The 17,949-nt window shown below is 40.4% G+C and overlaps 2 protein-coding genes across 3 annotated transcripts; both read left to right on the top strand.

Moving 5' to 3' along the window:
• Positions 1-2,482: 2,482 nt before the first annotated feature.
• Positions 2,483-5,875, top strand: LOC131890213 (ubiquitin carboxyl-terminal hydrolase 5-like). Its single transcript, XM_059239522.1, has 7 exons — positions 2,483-2,872; positions 2,938-3,223; positions 3,293-4,314; positions 4,394-4,594; positions 4,875-5,117; positions 5,177-5,355; positions 5,425-5,875. The coding sequence occupies exons 1-7, from the start codon at positions 2,774-2,776 to the stop codon at positions 5,840-5,842; spliced, it is 2,448 nt and encodes an 815-aa protein (XP_059095505.1). The 5' UTR covers positions 2,483-2,773; the 3' UTR covers positions 5,843-5,875.
• Positions 5,876-6,781: 906 nt separating this feature from the next.
• Positions 6,782-17,135, top strand: LOC131890252 (uncharacterized). Of its 2 annotated transcripts, none has more exons than XM_059239564.1 (3): positions 6,782-7,601; positions 10,687-11,309; positions 16,139-17,135. In XM_059239564.1, the coding sequence occupies exons 1-3, from the start codon at positions 6,959-6,961 to the stop codon at positions 16,499-16,501; spliced, it is 1,629 nt and encodes a 542-aa protein (XP_059095547.1). In that variant the 5' UTR covers positions 6,782-6,958; the 3' UTR covers positions 16,502-17,135. The 2 variants fall into 2 exon arrangements, with proteins under 2 accessions (XP_059095547.1, XP_059095555.1); XM_059239572.1 differs by having other exon boundaries at positions 16,150-16,406.
• Positions 17,136-17,949: the final 814 nt, after the last annotated feature.

Consider the following 17,949-nt stretch of genomic DNA (forward strand, 5'->3'; position numbering starts at 1 on the left):
CAACAAAAACCGCCGCAAATTGATGAAAGAAGAGAAGAGGAGAAAGACTCTCCTCTTTTTCGTTATGTGTGCCATAATCATTTGAATCTGAGGTGTATTTGTCCAATATTACTACAAACTGTACCCATTGAATGTGTGTAGGTTGGTGGTGCCAAATCACTGGCTACATTTATCATGAAGCAAGAGGAAACATGTGGGTGCACCTTTGTTGGTGCATAAATGTAAAGGTTCGCCCTAGAGGAAAGCTCATATTCTCATCGTCTGACAACGAGCCCACTCAAAAAAGCCTTTTATTTTTTAATTCAAAACACCGCTTTAACATTTCCCAGGGTCAGCGTTTATTAGGGCCGTCAAGGACCTGAATATAAGTAGTCTGGAGAACACTGTGTATTGCACTAATGCCAAACCAGGGATAAAAACGTGCAAATTAGGGTTAACTGAAGTAAGAGAAATATATAGCTAATATGATCCTTATTTCCAAACCCAAATATGTCTTGTTTTGCTCAACTTCATTCTTTGTAAAATCTACTACCTTCTCCATCAAAAGAAGCCTAAAAGCCTCAACTCATTGTTATTAACCGTTATAAAAGTTTCAAGGACCGAATTCTCACACCTGATTCATATTGACAAATGGAGTAATGTTTAAACTTTATGCTGAATTATTTTTTAGTTCCTAGGCTCAAAAAAGCTTATGGCTGGAATATATTGCAACATCTACAAAATTGTGTTTTGTCCCTTGTTTGTAGGAAATATATATTTTGTTGCGGCATTTGTTATTCATTGCGTTGAAAAGTGAGTCGGGTTGAATTTAAGAGTTTTGTTTCAGGAGTGACCATATAATTTCGAAAGTGCAGAATATGTAACAACCTGATTTTAATCATTTTATGGTGTAATCCAGGGCTATCAAACTTATGCGGTACAAAGCTAATACTCATATGTGCTCAAGGTGTACTAAGATGTTCTGTATGTAGGAGGACGTTTATCTACTATGTCCCACGTATTTTCAAAATTTCCTTTATGACACGAAATCCAGACCAAGCAAAGCACAGAACATGGTTGATGGTAAAAAATGGCGTAGATGATTTGCAATACAAGTTTAAAACAAGATTGGCCTCAATGTAAGTAGTAAAAAATCAAACCTAAGGTTTTTGATGTCAAGTAATGATGTTTATAATTACTCATGCCCTATGATAAGGAACACGAGACTTAAAAGTTCAACAAAAAATAAAAGAGAAAGAACAGCCACACGCGGTATAGGGCATGTCAAGTTGAATGAAATTCAAGGAAAAATGTGGTCCGGCACCCTGATTTTGGGCATTTTGGGGAGGGAGAACTAAGAGAAACATCACAGTCAACTTGTTCCATCCGCCCATTGAAATTTCAATAATTGAGTGATTTTGAGTGAGCTGTGTTTCAAAACCCAACAAAATGAACATGCTTGGTATTATTTGGTGAACGCACTATCAAATTGGCTCAATACCACAATACTATTTCCTTAGACAAGCAGGTAAAATGAAATAAATGTCAAAATTCAATGCATACATCATGCGGTTCGGCTGGGCATGTTGTCTTTGATTTTACTCCCTTGAATAACGTCAGTTGTTCATGAACGCGTTCACTTGACATGCCCTATTGTTGTTTTCTGTCAAATAGCTCAGAAACACAACTCCTTCCCGCTCAGTACGCTCAGCACTCTTACTGCTGGTCACTCACTCGCTCCACAAGCTAAACAAATTTTGTACTAGACAGATTAAGTCATAAGTACCTGGTTCAACCAGCCTTTTTGAAACTAGAGACTGATTGATAGTCAGAGGACCGTGGCCGTCAACCTAACAAAACAATCAGGAGGCTGAGGAAAGGATGACTTTCACATTTTTCCTGGACGACAATGTTTTGATTCACGCAACCTTACTGGGCTGTAAGCCAATGAGTCAAGTCCTACAACAACGAACCGAACCACGGACTTCAAGAAACGTGGACTGAGTCCGTTTTCATTATACCTCAATCGAAAAAAATGAAACTTGGATTGTCCACGAACTGATAGAAATATGGGCTATGAGGGGGATTTCAAGTCAGACTGGGCTACTTCTCGAAATATCGCAAAAAAGTAAGAAACTTCGGGGTCGTCAATTAAAGGATAGCTATTTTAGCTCATTTATGGGTATAGTGAGTCTTTTCAAAGTGTTCTGTCCAAAGGATTTGTACTTGATCAAGAGCAGACCGAAAATTTGATTAACATGTAGTAATTACTACATTACTTTGATCACATCTTCTGAGTACCCTGAGCATGATTTTGGTCTATTTCACAAGATCTTGTCCTATGAATTGTCATTTTTGCGTGAAGTGAATGGTTCAGGAGATATGAAATTTTCCTTTCCGTTCCCCGTCCATATCTGTACAAGGGCCTTGATTGACGGAATTAAAGATAGGCCGAAAATTCATATTGCATCTAGTCTAGACAACCCTACTCAACGGCTGGTCTGAACTCCCGAAGCCCACTTTTTTGGCCTAACCTTTTAAATGTACTAACTGCCCATTTTGATTGAAGTGAAACGAAATTGATTAAACAACAAATTTTCGCCTTCCATGGCGGTCCATATGGCTAGAAGTCCGTAAGCGAACATATCGGAACATACCGACGGGTCGAGCGCTGTCTGTTGCGAAAGGAAATACTCGGAAAGACCGATATTCGGGTCTTACCAATCCTGCCGTGGTGCTATTCCTAGAGCAGCTTCAGACTGGCCAGCCGGAATAACCCTCCTCCGCTTCCCCGATGACTGAGGATTGGTCCGCTTGGGCGGGATTGGCCCGTATCCCCGGCCCGCACGACAAAGTCTTCAACCAGGAATGTGTTTTCTCCTTTGACACCGCGGTAGGTATTGTCCAACTCATTCATGACACCCCCGCCCCACATGACCCGCTTCTTTCCCACGACAGGAATCGCCCGGCGGGTTGTACCTCTGTCTGGACAAGTTCGTGGCCTTGGGCCAGGATTTCGTCCAATCTTACCATGAGCGCACGGGCAACGCGCTCTTTGTCCACGTGCAAGCTCGTCGCGTGCCCTTAGAGGCCGCCGAAGCGGGCGAGGACGAGCGCGTGCCCGAAAAGGTCTCGCGATTGGCCATTGGCGTGCCCGGCGGGTTCAACCCTGACGAGAAGAAATACCAGGTCGAAAGCCAAACTCGCGTTGTGCATTGGCCCGATAGAGTCAATCTACCACTCGGTAAGACGTCATGGTTCGTGGTGGGCAACTTCCAGGCCATAGAATCAGATGTGGGCTCTATTTTCTTAGATTCCCCGGATTTGCCGGCGGCTATCAAGGCCAGTGCCCAGGCGGTTTTGCGGGCTGAATCCGCGGTACGACGGGAGGAACTCGAATCAGCGGCCGGGACTTGGGACGGAGAGAAGTTGGAGGTGTCCAAGTTCGCCCACGACCTGGAGCAATTGAATAATGGTGTCAAGATCCCGCCCAAGAATTGGAAATGCCAACGATGCGATTTGACTGAGAATCTCTGGCTGAACTTAACCGATGGCTCGATTTTGTGCGGGCGCAGGTTCTTCGACGGTTCGGGTGGTAATAATCATGCCGTGGAATATTACGCCGAGAAGAAGTATCCCTTAGCCGTGAAACTGGGTACCATCACTCGCGATGGCCAAGGCGATGTGTATAGCTATCCGGAAGATAACATGGTGGCCAACCCCAAACTAGCGCAACATATGGCCCATTTCGGTATCAACATCGAGCAATTGGACAAAACCGACAAGTCTATGGCCGAGATTGAGATCGACATGAACCAGCGCATTGGCGAATGGGCCACGCTCACTGAATCTAATAGCCAGCTCGTGCCCGTGTTTGGACCCGGTTTGACCGGGATGGAGAACTTGGGCAACACATGTTACCTCAATAGTCTCATGCAAGTGCTTTTCACCCTCCCCACTTTCAACCAGGCTTATGTGGAGCAAAGCTCGGCCGTTTTCCGTCGAGCCAACTTCACGGATCCGATCAACGATTTCAAGCTCCAGATGTGCAAATTGGGAACCGGGATCTGGTCCGGCAAATACGCCCAAGAGCTGAGTGAGGATGAGCGGAAATTGCACGGTGAGGATTTCCAGCTCGGCATCAAACCCACCACGTTCAATCAAATGGTCGGCAAGGGCCATCCCGAGTTCTCGGGTAAGAATCAACAAGATGCTCAAGAGTTCTTCCTGCATCTGTGCACCATGATGGAGCGCGAGCATCACGCTGAGCTCAATCCGGCCGAGTGTCTCCAATTCGAAGTCGAGGATCGCATCCAATGTGGTTCTAGCGGCAAGGTATGATGGCGTTTTATTGGTTCTCATCAACTCTGTCATTGCTAACTCACCTGGAGAATGGATATGGATTGCTTTGTAGGTCAAGTTTAAGTCTCGCGTGGAGGATTATGTTCCTTTGCCCATTCCCATGGACGAGGCTTGTAATAAGACTGAAGTGGACGCTTATGAGGCTGCTAAGACTGCTTTAGAGGCCAAGGGAGAGCGAGTGAAAGATGAAGATAAGGTCAGGCCCAAGATCCCGTTTGAGGCTTGTCTAAGAGCCTTTCTGCAGGAAGAAGTGGTATGTTTTAATTCATTGTTTTTGGTATGGAAAAGTGAGGTATTGAAATCGAACCGAGGAACTCTCTTTGCTGAGAAAATTTGCTAACCACAACACCACGTCTCCTCCCAAAGGTTACTTTCCTGATCCGGGATTTGACGTTTGGAAGTAGATTTTTTTTTGTCTTGTTCGTGTTGCCCCTAGACCACTCGGTTACACAATTAAGCTTGTCTCGAACTTTGGTCTTGTTTGAGTGCTATTGTCCACGGTTATTTTCTCTACTTTGCTGCCGTAAATTTAGGTCGAAGACTTCTATTCGACGGCCATTGGCGGAAAAACCTTCTCCAAGAACCAAGTGCGGTTTAAGACGTTTCCAGATTATTTACTCATTCAACTCAAGAAGTTCGATATCGGACCGAATTGGCAGCCCTACAAGCTGGACGTGGATGTCCCAATGCCAGACACCATCGATCTAAGCCTCCTTCAGGCCAAGGGTATTCAACCTGGTGAAGAAGAATTGCCTTCCGAACCAACGCCCGCCCCCGTAAGTTATAGCAAACAAAGACCGTAGAAACCCACAAATACAACCATCGGACATTTCAGGAGCCGGCTATAACACCAGATGCGTCGATTGTACAACAATTGGTGGCCATGGGGTTCGCTGAAAATGGTTGCAAAAAAGCTGCCATCAATACCAAGAACGCCGGAACCGAAGCTGCTATCAATTGGGTTATGGAACATATGGGCGATGCCGACTTTGCCGACCCCATTCCCACAACCAAGTTCGTATTCACCTCAACTGAGACAATGTATGTTGGGTTATTCTCAAATTCGTGATCTTATTGCTTCAGGAGCACTAGCGGCTCAGGGGCCTTCAAACCAAATGAAGAGGCCTTGAGCCTCCTATTGGGTATGGGAATGCCCGAGAAGAAATGCATCAAGGCTCTGAAGGAAACTGACAACAACACGGAACGCGCTGTGGACTGGATCTTCAGCCATCCGGACGACGATGGAACCATCACGGATGAAGGGTCCGATTCCGCTCCTGCCGCCACCTCCAAGGCCAAGACATTGACCAATGGTGAACCAAAGTACGACTTAACAGCCTTCATCAGTCATATGGGCACGTCCACTTTGGTCGGTCACTATGTCTGTCATATCAAGAAGGATGGGAAATGGGTGATATTCAATGATAAGAAAGTGGCCTTGTCCGAGAAGCCGCCAAAAGGACTTGGGTATCTGTATTTATATAAGCGCGCCGAGATGTGATTTGCGGAAATGAAATGAAAGAAGATTGGACTACTTTTTTATGGTGTTATTTTATCGGTGCTAAAATGTCAGTTGGTTTGCGAGCTAGGTGAATCATTCTGCAACCAACCCTGTATCATGAAACTTGAAAGGCAAACGCACTGACGAACTTTTAGTTGATCGATTCCAAAATGCCAGTTAGGGATGATTCTGAAGGGTTAGGCATGGACGACGTTACACTGGACATATTTGACGCCGTCAAATGTACCCTAATAGAATGGAGGAAATTTTAGAAACCATTGAACTCAACCTCCCGACCAGAAATTGAAAAAATCATGGTCACGCTCTACAAGCCAGGCAAATTCCCTCGCCATAGACATTCAAAATTATAGTGAGGAATATGGCCAGTTTTAAGCTGTAGTTGGATGGAGGAATTCCTGTCTACCAGGATTTTTTTCTTATTGGTCAAGTTTTTCAGTTGTCCAAATTAAGTTGAGGTAAACGGGTAATACAAAATGGACGAGCCATGAAATTTAACTTGTTCGAATAAAAATTACAAATGACAAGAATTCGTGTAAAGTTCGAATTTATTTTTGATGTGACTGGTTGCCAGAAACATGCAAGCACTCCTTGAAGGTGAATCAGACGTGTTTTATTAACTACAGAGCGAAAAAGGGGCCAAGTACAGTACTACACGATCCTGGAATTCCAATGTCAATCATCTTGAAATACAAACAACAGTTTACGTGAAAATTGGACTATATTGACTGGAAATGATCAGTAGTAACCTCTTTAACAAGATGGAGGGTGAAAACCGATCCAAGGTAAGGCCTGACTCATCGTTTCAGACCCGTTTCCTTATGAGATCAAAGCCTACCGGGGTATACAATTCAGCTTCATATTAGCCTTGGGATTATTTTCATGGGGAACCCTAAGATGATAAATTTAGCAGATTGAATAGATCATTTTCATTTTAAAGCAAGATCATCAAACAGACTTCAATTCAGTGTATGCATGTTATTAAAACCAGCTATTCATTGACTGAATACATGTGTTTTATGCAATAAAACGTGACACCACCACCATTACATGTGTGAGCTTGGAGGCGTACAGATTTTGCAATTATCACTCTGAACTATGGCGTCGACCCGGCAAGTCAAGAAGCTTCTACTCTTTGTTTTTATGTGCCTAGTAACATTCATTTTGGTGTTTTTCATTATCTTCGAGATGAACCATGCCGGTATCTACCGGTATTCTCTCTCAAAAGAGCAACCTGCAACATTCATTTCAAACCACATTCTACCCTCCGTGGAATCTGATATGATGTCACATATTGCCTTGAGAATGCCGAATATTCCCTTGCAATTCCTCAGCGATCACCAACTACTTGAATCTTCGTCCAAAGGAAAGGAGACATGCCCTAGAATCCCGTATATTTACGATCTCAAGGTCCAAAACGAACAATGGCAAGAATTTCCTACTCAAGAGGGAACACTACACCTGTTTCGAGCTTATTACGACGACAGAGAACCAGAACCCACTGGATCTGTCATTCGAATACTCGCCATGATGGATCGGATCAATCCCAAAGTTCCTTTGGTGTGTCAACTTTGGTTTCAATCCAAGCAAATCGAACCGAGATTGTCGAACGTGACAAATGTGGATTTGATCTGGGTTCGAGCTTGGGGAAACAATAGGGATGGAATTCTTCAGCCTTATCTGATCACCTGTCCCTTACCCAAAGACTCCGGACACGAAGTTCCAGTCATGGTGTCTCTTGGTTCGAATCTTATACAACTCTTGATGCCAGGAATCAGTAAACTAAGTCAATACTTGGACGGCCAAGAAGGGGAAACCAATTAGGAGACATTGACATAACAATCAGTAAGGAAACAAGCCAGTTTGAAACCAATATTGATTTTGCGCAGGACCAAACTAAGATCAAGCTTCATGGATTGAATTTAGTTGTCACTGATACAACACTTCCTAAAAGTAATGAAAAAGCAGTGCTGTGTTTTGATATTCATAAAAAATAGGTATCAAGTAAATCGACGAACCTGAAAGATGCCCCTCGAGAAAAAGCTTTTAACTAAACAAGATTAACTGCAGCCAATCTACGAAATGTTCAAACGGATCACATTATTGCTTGAACTAGTTTTTCCTGACTTTTAGCCAATTGCCCGTCAAGGTGGTACCCACAGCAATGATTAAGTGTTTGTGAAAATGCTAAGACTTCTAGTAACGATCTTCGTTGTTATTACTACAAAAGGAACAACTTTTGTACAATATGTTGTAAAATACCTTAGATTAGTGCAGTTCTCCACTTAAAAGCTATAAGCAGAAAATGTTTTTAGAAACTGAATTAACAGATGTTGAGATTAGTCTGAGTTGCGTTTTCGATTAAAATCTTATCAAAATGGATGGACGAAACGACAAGACATTACACCTTCAAAGGTTGCTTTTGCCCCAAATTTGACTAAATGATGACCTATCTTAAACCAATTGCCAAGAAATTTGATATGTTGTTTCTATGGCCAAAACATAAATGACACAAAAAAAACCTAAAAATAGTTTGCAATACCACTTAAAGCTCACTTAATGTCAGTATTTCACAATACTTGTCAATGACAATTGCAATCAAGCTTAATCTTGAATTTTGACAAAAATCTATTGACGTTGAATTAAGACGGCTCTAGTACGTTTAAATTAATTGTTGCAAAAGTGACAAATTTGAAAATTAAGTTGTCTCATGTATTGTTAAAATATTTGGGGAAAATGATAGCATAGGGCAGCTTTTGGTATTTAAGTTCGAACGATAGCCAATTTTACATCCGTTGTGAGGTTTAAATGACATTTTTAATAACATTTTGCTTTTGAAGAAATCATAGGGAAAATGATAAGATATTATTTCTTGTCATGTCATTGAAAAAAGGCAATTATTTGTCATGGCAATAACTTGAAATAAAGTTAGGGCGTTTTTTGATCTTGTACAAGAGTAAGACGCAACTTTCAAGTTGTAATAGCTTAAGCATATGCTCGATAGATGTATATAAAATTTCATGTCATTGCATAACTAAGAGCACTTTTCATGCTGATTGACTTCTTTTTTGACAGTGATACGTTTTAATATACTTTAAGTTATTTAACACACTTTTACTTTTCACAGATACTTTTCAACATGTCCTTTTTTCCCAAAAGGTGTTCCTTTCATTTCTTTGACAAAGAAAACCATATTTATATGTCTTGGCGTTTAAGATTTAAGCAAACAATTAACCAGAAATTATAACCACTGTACCCTTAATTCTAACATCTATTCAAAAATTCCCGTCACGTGGCTATGTTTCGCACTTTTGTTGACCGCTTTTCCCTGGTTCATTCTGGATTGAAAGACAATAAGAAAGTCTCTAAATGGAAAATTTGTTCAACAAAAACAAAAGAGCATTTCTTTCCCTCATTCCACCATTACTCGTATAAGGTATTTCCTTTTTTGACACTTTTGTCCACTCCTGTCCAAAAGTGTCCCAAAATAGGTGACTTTAAAACTAGATGACTATGAGAAGAAAAAAAACCTTTTGCATTGGCATTTTATTAAAAAAACATATCTCATTGATGATTCTAGAAGCAAAAAGGAGAATAGAAACACAGCCATATATGTATTCCATATCCAGAACAAGAGTCTTGAAAAGGCAATTCTTTAACTCCTCCCAATTCAGACAGAGGGCAGGGATTATACGATTTATATAAGATTGCAAAAAACGTTTAATATTGTTTTATAACTTATAGGAAACTTTATATGTAGTTTATTGCTTTCTATTTTCATAAACAAAAACTGTTTCTGTTATTAGAAAATTTATAATTCAAGTGAATTAAGATAACCTTTTGAAAGACAGAATATCCTAAAAATTAACAATTTACCTCAATATTTCTTGGTCAAGTGCGAAAATATAAAATTCCCTAGTGTTGTAAATATATTTCAGAGAACATGTTGCTTAGAATGTTGTAAGGTACCTTTCAGCAACCCCTCTAAGGCTTTTGAAGATATTCTTTAAAGTTAGGACATCAATACGAACATGCGTTTTCATTGATGGAAAAGTTAGTCGTTGTTCCTCAAACAAGAAATTTACAGGTAGGTCACTTATTGCAAAAGTTTTGGCACGTTGGGCAAGAAAGTATTGAATGAAATGCATATGTTTTACGTTGATTTCCTTTAAGGTTCAGATTTCGTGAACTTGTGATATTTGGAGATAAGCGGGTTGCCAAATTCAGCAGTTATTGGTAATATCCTTTAACAATCCAAGCATAAAGATTGAATACTTCATTTTTACTGCCTCATTCCTGAGAGCTAAATTTAATGGAATTCAAATCTGTGATTTTCAAAGGAGAGAAACTTTCAAAAACTGTTAAACCATTTTGAAAGCGATCCATGCGACCATTTGCTAAATTCTGGCACTTCAAGAACTACCTTTTAAAAATGATTATTCATAAGCACAACAACTTTTGGGCAATTGACGGAATATCTAATATTATTATTCAGTTGTAACACATCCAATTCAATATCTAGCGTTTTCGTGAAAAATATTCAGTCTTATTTGAGAATGTCGGTATCCAACATTTTGCACTGGCAAGCTTGTCAATTATTATTTTTTATTTTTAGGGTTTTTGAACATACGCTTCAGATCAGAGGGAATATTTTTAGCTATTCTTTTAAACGGTATCCATGAACCCCAATTCAAGCATTCGTTCAGAGCCTTTAGATGAGGGACTTGGAAGAGAGAGGGATGCAAGTCGTGTGCTCTAAAAGATACCCCCATACCTTTTTTGCTTTTATCCTAGCATCAAGAGATTGGTATTGTAATCGGTCAAAGTCGAAAAACAGTGTGACAAAGCAGAGAACGCTTTGTTTGTGTTCAATTCTGACCTTTCTCGTCACCCTGACCACCAGGAGGCATTGGCTGTTTGTGTGAAAGGCTTTGATATCCCTACCGACGATTTGTCGGTCAGGATCGTGGAATGGGTCGAGATGCTAAAAGTCATGGGCGTTAATCGGTTATTTCTCTATAATATGGCCGTTCATCCCAACGTCCAGCGAGTTCTAGACTATTATGTTCGAGATGGTTTCGTGGACTTGACCAATTTGAGCTTGCCTGGTAACCAACCTAATCTGGATCTGCTCCGCCATCTGTATCTGAAGCATAAGATCATTCATAAAAGACAGAACGAAGTGATTCCCTACAACGATTGTCTGTACAGAAGTTTGTTCCACTATGAACGAGTGGCTTTGCTTGATTTCGATGAGATGATTGTGCCCCTAATGGACTACAACTGGCTTGACTTGACGAAGAGGCTCTTATCTCCAAGGCCTGTTGCAAACCTGTCATCTCCATCACAAACCGACTATTCGGACCTGTCTTCCATATGCTTTCGAAATGTATATTTCATGGACAATATGATCAGTCCTGATGGTGTGACAGAGGATCAATTGATACAAGTAGGTTGTACCAGATGCTCTTGATTTAGTAGTAAATGGCGGCTAGGCCTGCGATCATTTAGTAGAAACTAGGGAAAGAATTGCCGAAGTAAAGATGAATTGGAAGGGTCATCAATTTGGTGAGAAAAACTTCGTTGGAACTAACTCGGAACTTGCCCATAAAAACCAACCTGCCAAACTTTGAAAACAGTTCCACCTTCCTTAGAAAAACCTGCGGACAATGCCTTTACCTATTGAAAAGAAAAAAAAAGAACCTTCGTTTATCGATTTTGGGAGAAACCTCAATATGTGGGGACTGTTACGCCTTACCCTCTCAAAACATGAAGGACAGACTCCGACTGTGGTTGTTACAAAGTAGAGGTTTTGATACTTTATGCATAAAGAAACCATTACCACTTGACTTTTTTCTTAAAAAAACAAGAAGTAGTATAAAAATTGAACAAGAGAATTAAGGGTTGCATTTGTTGAAGTAACTTTTGTTTTGCAATAAAAGTAGTACTCCTTAACCAAATTAGAGTACATTTGACATGTAAAAATGACCTTTCCTACTTTTGTTGATGAGCTCACTGGTAACCCTAGTGACTATTCACGGAAGTACGGAATTTGTAGCCAGAGCGTAAATGCTGGCTAGACATGTTTAGATGTAAAACCGCTTCAATTTGATCCATAGATTTAAGTTCAATAGTGTATGTATCATTTGCATACGTGCTTTTATAATCAGCAATTTAGAACGTTTGTTTAAAGAATAAGCGCCACAAAGAACTAAAAAGAAAAACTGACATTGAATTAAAAAAGTATTCAAATGTTTATGAGAAAATACGCCGCAAGAAAACGGTACCTCGTGAAGCTATTTATGGTTTCCCGGAGTGTCAGTCAGTTAAAGAGCAAAACGATCTGAAGGTGCTTGGATTCTTTTCCTTGGCATAAGTAGTTGTCGAGTCCATATTAGACTCCGACAAAATATGTTGCTCTCACGTCGTGGTCAAAAAATGCAGAAGTGTGACGGTTCGGATGTTCGAAAGAGCTGAACTGAGGTATTGAGAAGAAAACCGGTTGGGGCAACCATCTCTAATATCTGGTCGACATACGAACATTTTGTTTTGTCGAAGTCTAATCATTACACGTTGATTTATGTAAAAGGTTGTTGACAAGTGAAAAGAACTAAAATTTCTGCCACTAGAGTGAATACTGAGAAATAAAAGGACTGCTCGGATTGGCGTATAGTTTCCCTTGCATTGCGAAAAGTAAAAATAATAATCCTTAAAAAACTGATTTGCAATGGAGACATTTTTTGCAGCTAACTGATGCAGTGATAAATAGTGTTGAAACAAATAATACCAAGATGAAAGAATAATAAATTCGAAAATATTAGCAGTTATCTTTTTATTCTTTGAAAATGAAAAGGAAGACCTCTTTTAATCATCCTTTGGGGTGATATTTGTGTGAAGTCAAAGCGTGTTCAAACTTTTTTGCTATTTCTTCTCTTCAAAATTGAGTTTGAAATTTCGATTACATAATCTCCCAGGAATTTCGAACCAAGGAGTGACTTCCTCTGTTGCTCCTTGGTTGCTGTGCACGTGTAGTGTTCGTGGTGTTTGTGTGTGGGTGAATGAATGGGAATTGCCATTCATTCACTCAATTAGGTTTGGTTTTTCACGGCTCTTTGGTAAGACGTAATTACTTTAAAACCTAATAAGTTTATTGCTCATTTATGTTTATGTCTAGCTTTAGCAGTTTCTTTCTGATTTGTAGTGTAGTTTTTCTAGTTCCAAATCGTTATGTGTAGTTCTTCAGTTTGATTGTATTGGTCCTTTAGAGTTAGAATTTATTGTTCATTACTGTATTGATTTATTTTGTGTTCGACCAGTTAGTTGAGTTTATTTCTGTGTTTTCTTGTTGATGTCCTAGTTTACATATGTTCTTGATTCCTTGCTTTTCTCTGTCACTTACTTCTTGTTTACTATCTCCATCTTTGATTTGTATGTTAGTTTGATGTGAAGTATTTCATTCCTATTTTGCTCTGTTGTCCTGTATCTCAGGACAAGATTGCACAGCTTTTTTAGTTCTTTTCTTCTCTTTTTCTTGGCCTGTTGATTTTGTTACTAATAGATAGTTCCTCCTGCATTCATGATGGAAGCTATTTTAGGAAAAGTCAGCAAAGAGGCTAGACAATGTTTGGACCTGGTCTTAGCTGGAAAGGATCCTTCCATAGTCAATAAGCCGTTTATTATAGAGGCTTTAGTTGCTTGGGTCAATGAAACCAGGGTGCTGCTTGAAGAACAGGCTCACCCAGTAGTTGAGAAGTCGACTAATTTGACCAACGTAGAAGTTGAAGTAGTATCTCCTCTTGAAAAAGCGCAGGAAAAGACAGTTGTAGAGAAAATAGTCTGTCCTGTTTATCGAAAGCAGCCTTGTCCTGAAGAAGGAAAAGGCTGTCAGTTTGACCACCCTAAATGGTGTCAAAAACTTCTCAAGTTCGGCCTTGAGAAGTACAATAGTAAGAAGGGATGTTCAAAGGTAGATTGTCCTTTTTTTCACCCGTACATGTGCCGTCAGTCCATGAGACTTAAGACATGCTTTAATGTACGGTGTACCTCCGTCCATGTTGAAGGGACGCAAAGAAAGCCGAGAAATAGGATAGCTCAGTTTCGTAGTTTTAGAGCTGACCCTATTCCTAAACCTAATCCCACCCCACCCCCCTTCCTTAACCCATTTAGCTTCCTGCCTCCCTCTCCTCCTACCCCCCACCCTCTCTCCCAATTCCCTCCTCTTCCTTCAAATACCCAATCCACCCCTATTCCTATAAACACTCTCCTCCCTCATATTCCTTGCCCCACCCCTATTCCCAAAATACGTTCCTATTCAAATGTAGCTGCCCAACCCATTCCTCAAACCCAACCATCCCCATTAGCTCATGCATTGCCTCCAGTAGAACGTAGCTTTGTTGATAAGAGGGATTTTTTACGGTTGGAGAGGATGGTCCAAGATCTTGTGAACTTGGTCCGTCAAAAGGGAGGCCCGTAAAGGGGCTATATTTGAACGTGCATTGTCTGATTTCTAAAAAAAAGACAACACAAAAGTTTAGATGTTAGACGAACTAGCCGTTGAGAGAGAGATTTTATTCATCTCTATAACAGAAACCAGGCTTCGGCCAGGGGTCTTAGATGAAGAACTAACCATAGTTGGTTTCAACTTAGTTATTTGCGATAGGATACGCCCTGATAATCCCATATTCCCACATGGGTGTGTATGCCTATATGTTAGGAATGATTTGCACATTAGTTATGTACAAATGTCGAATGGAGAAGTTGAGGTCTTGATTTGTCATATCCAAGGGCTTGATCTGTCTATTGTAACAATGTATAGACCCCCTTCTTGTTCAGTAAGCTCCTTTATGTCAGCTCTCCAATTCACTGGAAATGAGTTGGATAAGGCAGTCTGCACGAAAGTTTTCTTTGTAGGGGACTTCAATTTTCCGGCCAGCGTTGTAGAGTGGGAGGTTAGTCCCGATGGGTATATTCCCATTTCGAAATCGACATCTCAGTCGTTTGGAAAGCTAGAGGACTTTGCGATCTTGCGCGATCTCTTCCAGCATGTTGGTGTAGCCACTAGAGAGAATAGCGCTCTCGACTTGTTTTTTTCTAATGACCCTGATCTGATCCAGCATGTCCATGTGACACCTAGTAATCTGTCAGATCATCATGTTCTTGAGATAGGGTCGACCATAACTCAAAAGCCGGCGTGCTTTAGAGGTACTGGGGATAACATTCCCTGTATTTAAACTCCACTCTCATATCTTACTACTTTGACAAAACAAGCTGTTACTTGATTTATTTTTGTAAGAATATACAATCCGAACATTTATGATTCCATTTGAACAGCTGAGCTCATATACGAATTAGCAAGAAGATAAATGAATTATCACTGTCAGAAAGTAAGCATTTGATTGCCTATTGACGAATCTCCTGCGCCACACATAAAAGAACTATGCCCTCTCGTTCTGAAACGATTGGATTACCAAAGTATATTGTATAGGTTGGGCTCAAACACTTCAACCCATTCAAAAACGTTTAATGTCTGACCATAGCTGTACCACGGCTGCATGGACCTCCATGAGAATGGAGTATATCAACAAATAAAACTCTTTCAAAACTCTTTTATAACTAAAATAATTGAAATAGAAGGAGGAATTATTCAATTTGATATTTCCAGTCCTCTTCCGTAAGCAACTGCAATGCAATACACTTGTTCATTTCAAAATGTTTCTTCTGATATCATCCAGATAACTTTTTTTTACCAATTGAAGAGTTAGAGGGGTTGTGTCCGCCCTGTACAATGCAAAAATGTGGGTATCAGCACGGCCATTCACAACGTGCTACAATGTGTCATTCAAAGATCGCTCCTAAATCGACATGCTTTGTGGATAAACAAAGTTCGGTAATATAAGGTTTGGTGTAACACCGCAAATAATTACTACATTTTGTTAATAGCGTCAGTAAGCAACATGTTTGCTTAAACACAGAGTGCTTCCATTCCATTAAGTGAAATTATCAAATATCATCAAAATGATCAAACTAAATATTTGTTTATGATGAGCTCCTTCGGCATCACGACTGATTAAGTAAATTTATAAGCTGATTGAAAATACTTGTCGTCTAACGATAGCTTGACTTGATTTCTACCATTGGCAACTTACGGACGACACGTGAAACCAAGCCATGAGTTTACAAATTGTTATCAAGGATGACTAACGTTTGCTTTCCATTCGTGAAGTATTCCCCGTACTTGTGTCTGTTGCATTTTTTCCTCTACAGGATCCCTCTTTTCAGGGCATTCCAAGTCATTTCCACATGCTCAGACATGTTTTCCGAGCCAGGCAGTATTCCAAGCTGGGGCACTACTCCAAATGTTTTCATACCGTGCAAGTGATCAAGGCTCTGCATAACCATTTCCCTCTGAGGTGTTTATCTTCCAAGAAGATGAGACGCAGATCCTCAGCGTGTTCCTCGAGGCACGTGGACCTGTCCATGGCTCATCTACAACACTATCGAAGCGAATGTGTGGCTGAACTGAGCTCAGTGTGTGAGATGAAATATAAGAAAAACGCAACTCTCTCTCCCAGGATCCTGGTCTGGAAAGATGAGATCATCCAACGCTCCACCCGTGTCCTAAGCCAATTGAATTTATACTGATTGCTGGCGTATTTATTAGCCTGGCTTGCTTCTCAGGCCTAAACTTGGCCTTTGTAGCTTCCCTGGGCAGAAGAAAACAATCTGAACATCCTAAAGAATTCCCATTAGTCCCATCCCATCCACCCACGAATGGAGACGAAGAAAGTTTGCTGGAAACCACCACTCCTTTTGACCTTCTCAACCATTAGTGGATGGAACGAACGGTGTTCTATTCTTTGGGTTCACGGCCACTTGTATCGGAAATAGATTTTGTTTAGGACCACTTTGTCAAAAACACGGCTATCCTCGAAATGTGCGACTACTTTGGTCTCATTATCGGGTTACAGTACGTTCAAAATTCTAGATCGGTTATTCTGTTGTGATTCAAAAAGGGACCCAACCAAATCTCGCGGATCGTCAGAAATGTGCTCCCTTTTACTTCTATTAGAACCCATTCATTGTCTTGCCCTCAATATCGGTTGATGCTATGAATGTCAGAATTGATATAAAATCTTGGATGGCTCACTCAGATATTGATCCTTTTCCTGTTTATTGTTTTCTTTTCCTTACGATGTCTTGATGTAACATGTATTCATTCGAAATGTTGGCCTATTACAGCTACTAGTTTTTGCTCACAATAAAATGGAGGAAAATGTTGGGTTGGAAAATCTTCTTCCATCTATTTTTCTCGAGGAATCTTGGAAAGTTCGTAACATTTGGCTTGTAACCAGACATAACTTCCTTATCTCCCTTAGAAAGGGCCACACAATTGGTCTTGAACATAAAGGTTAGATTCTGATGAAGATAATTCCCGGAAATAGCTTCGGTCAAAAGTGAGCTTTCACGGTACTCTCAGTACTCTAGTGGAGCTCTCTCACCAATTAGGACGTGACCTACTTAGACACTTGCACATGAAATCGATATCATGCGATGTATGCGTACGGTACAGTTCATTAGCAATTGATGTACTATTTTCTGTTGATGGATTCGTCCTGACAAAAACAACGGGGAATAAGATATACTTAAGGCTCATTCACGCACATGGGATAGGCAGGATACAGTTGAAGTTGGATCATATCTTTGCGCCTTCTTTCGAGAAGTGACACTCGTCATCGTGACCTTGTATGGTTCGAATGTTTCGTATGAATGCAATTGAGGTTAAACGGGAATTTGAGGTCTTACAACTATGAATGTTCTTGCTAAACTTGACTAAAATACTATGCATCATGGATCATTTAGCAAAGCCAGTGATGGGTACGTGTAAAAGTTGTTCTAACCAACATAGAGTACGAAATAAGTTGCCATTATTCATCCCACCAACTTTAAGGGTAATCATTCACTTGCAGTTTCCTATAGTGGGGAAAACGAATGAAGAAGGGGCCAAAAGCAACTAAACTTAAATTGAACTCACTCTAAAGTGGATCATTCGTGTGATTGGAACCAGAAATGGGTTCTATAGGTTTCATATC

This window comes from Tigriopus californicus, chromosome 1 (genome assembly GCF_007210705.1).
Source record: "Tigriopus californicus strain San Diego chromosome 1, Tcal_SD_v2.1, whole genome shotgun sequence".
NCBI classification, from domain to species: domain Eukaryota; kingdom Metazoa; phylum Arthropoda; class Copepoda; order Harpacticoida; family Harpacticidae; genus Tigriopus; species Tigriopus californicus.

Coding starts and splice junctions, on each gene's coding strand:
- LOC131890213 (XM_059239522.1), top strand. CDS start 2,774: ATGACTGAGGATTGGTCCGCTTGGGCGGGATTGGCCCGTATCCCCGGC. Junction 3,224..3,292: donor TAGAGTCAATCTACCACTCG/GTAAGACGTCAT, acceptor CTATTTTCTTAG/ATTCCCCGGATTTGCCGGCG. Junction 5,356..5,424: donor GACCCCATTCCCACAACCAA/GTTCGTATTCAC, acceptor TTATTGCTTCAG/GAGCACTAGCGGCTCAGGGG.
- LOC131890252 (XM_059239564.1), top strand. CDS start 6,959: ATGGCGTCGACCCGGCAAGTCAAGAAGCTTCTACTCTTTGTTTTTATG. Junction 7,602..10,686: donor TCCAGTCATGGTGTCTCTTG/GTTCGAATCTTA, acceptor AATCGGTCAAAG/TCGAAAAACAGTGTGACAAA. Junction 11,310..16,138: donor CAGAGGATCAATTGATACAA/GTAGGTTGTACC, acceptor CCCTCTTTTCAG/GGCATTCCAAGTCATTTCCA.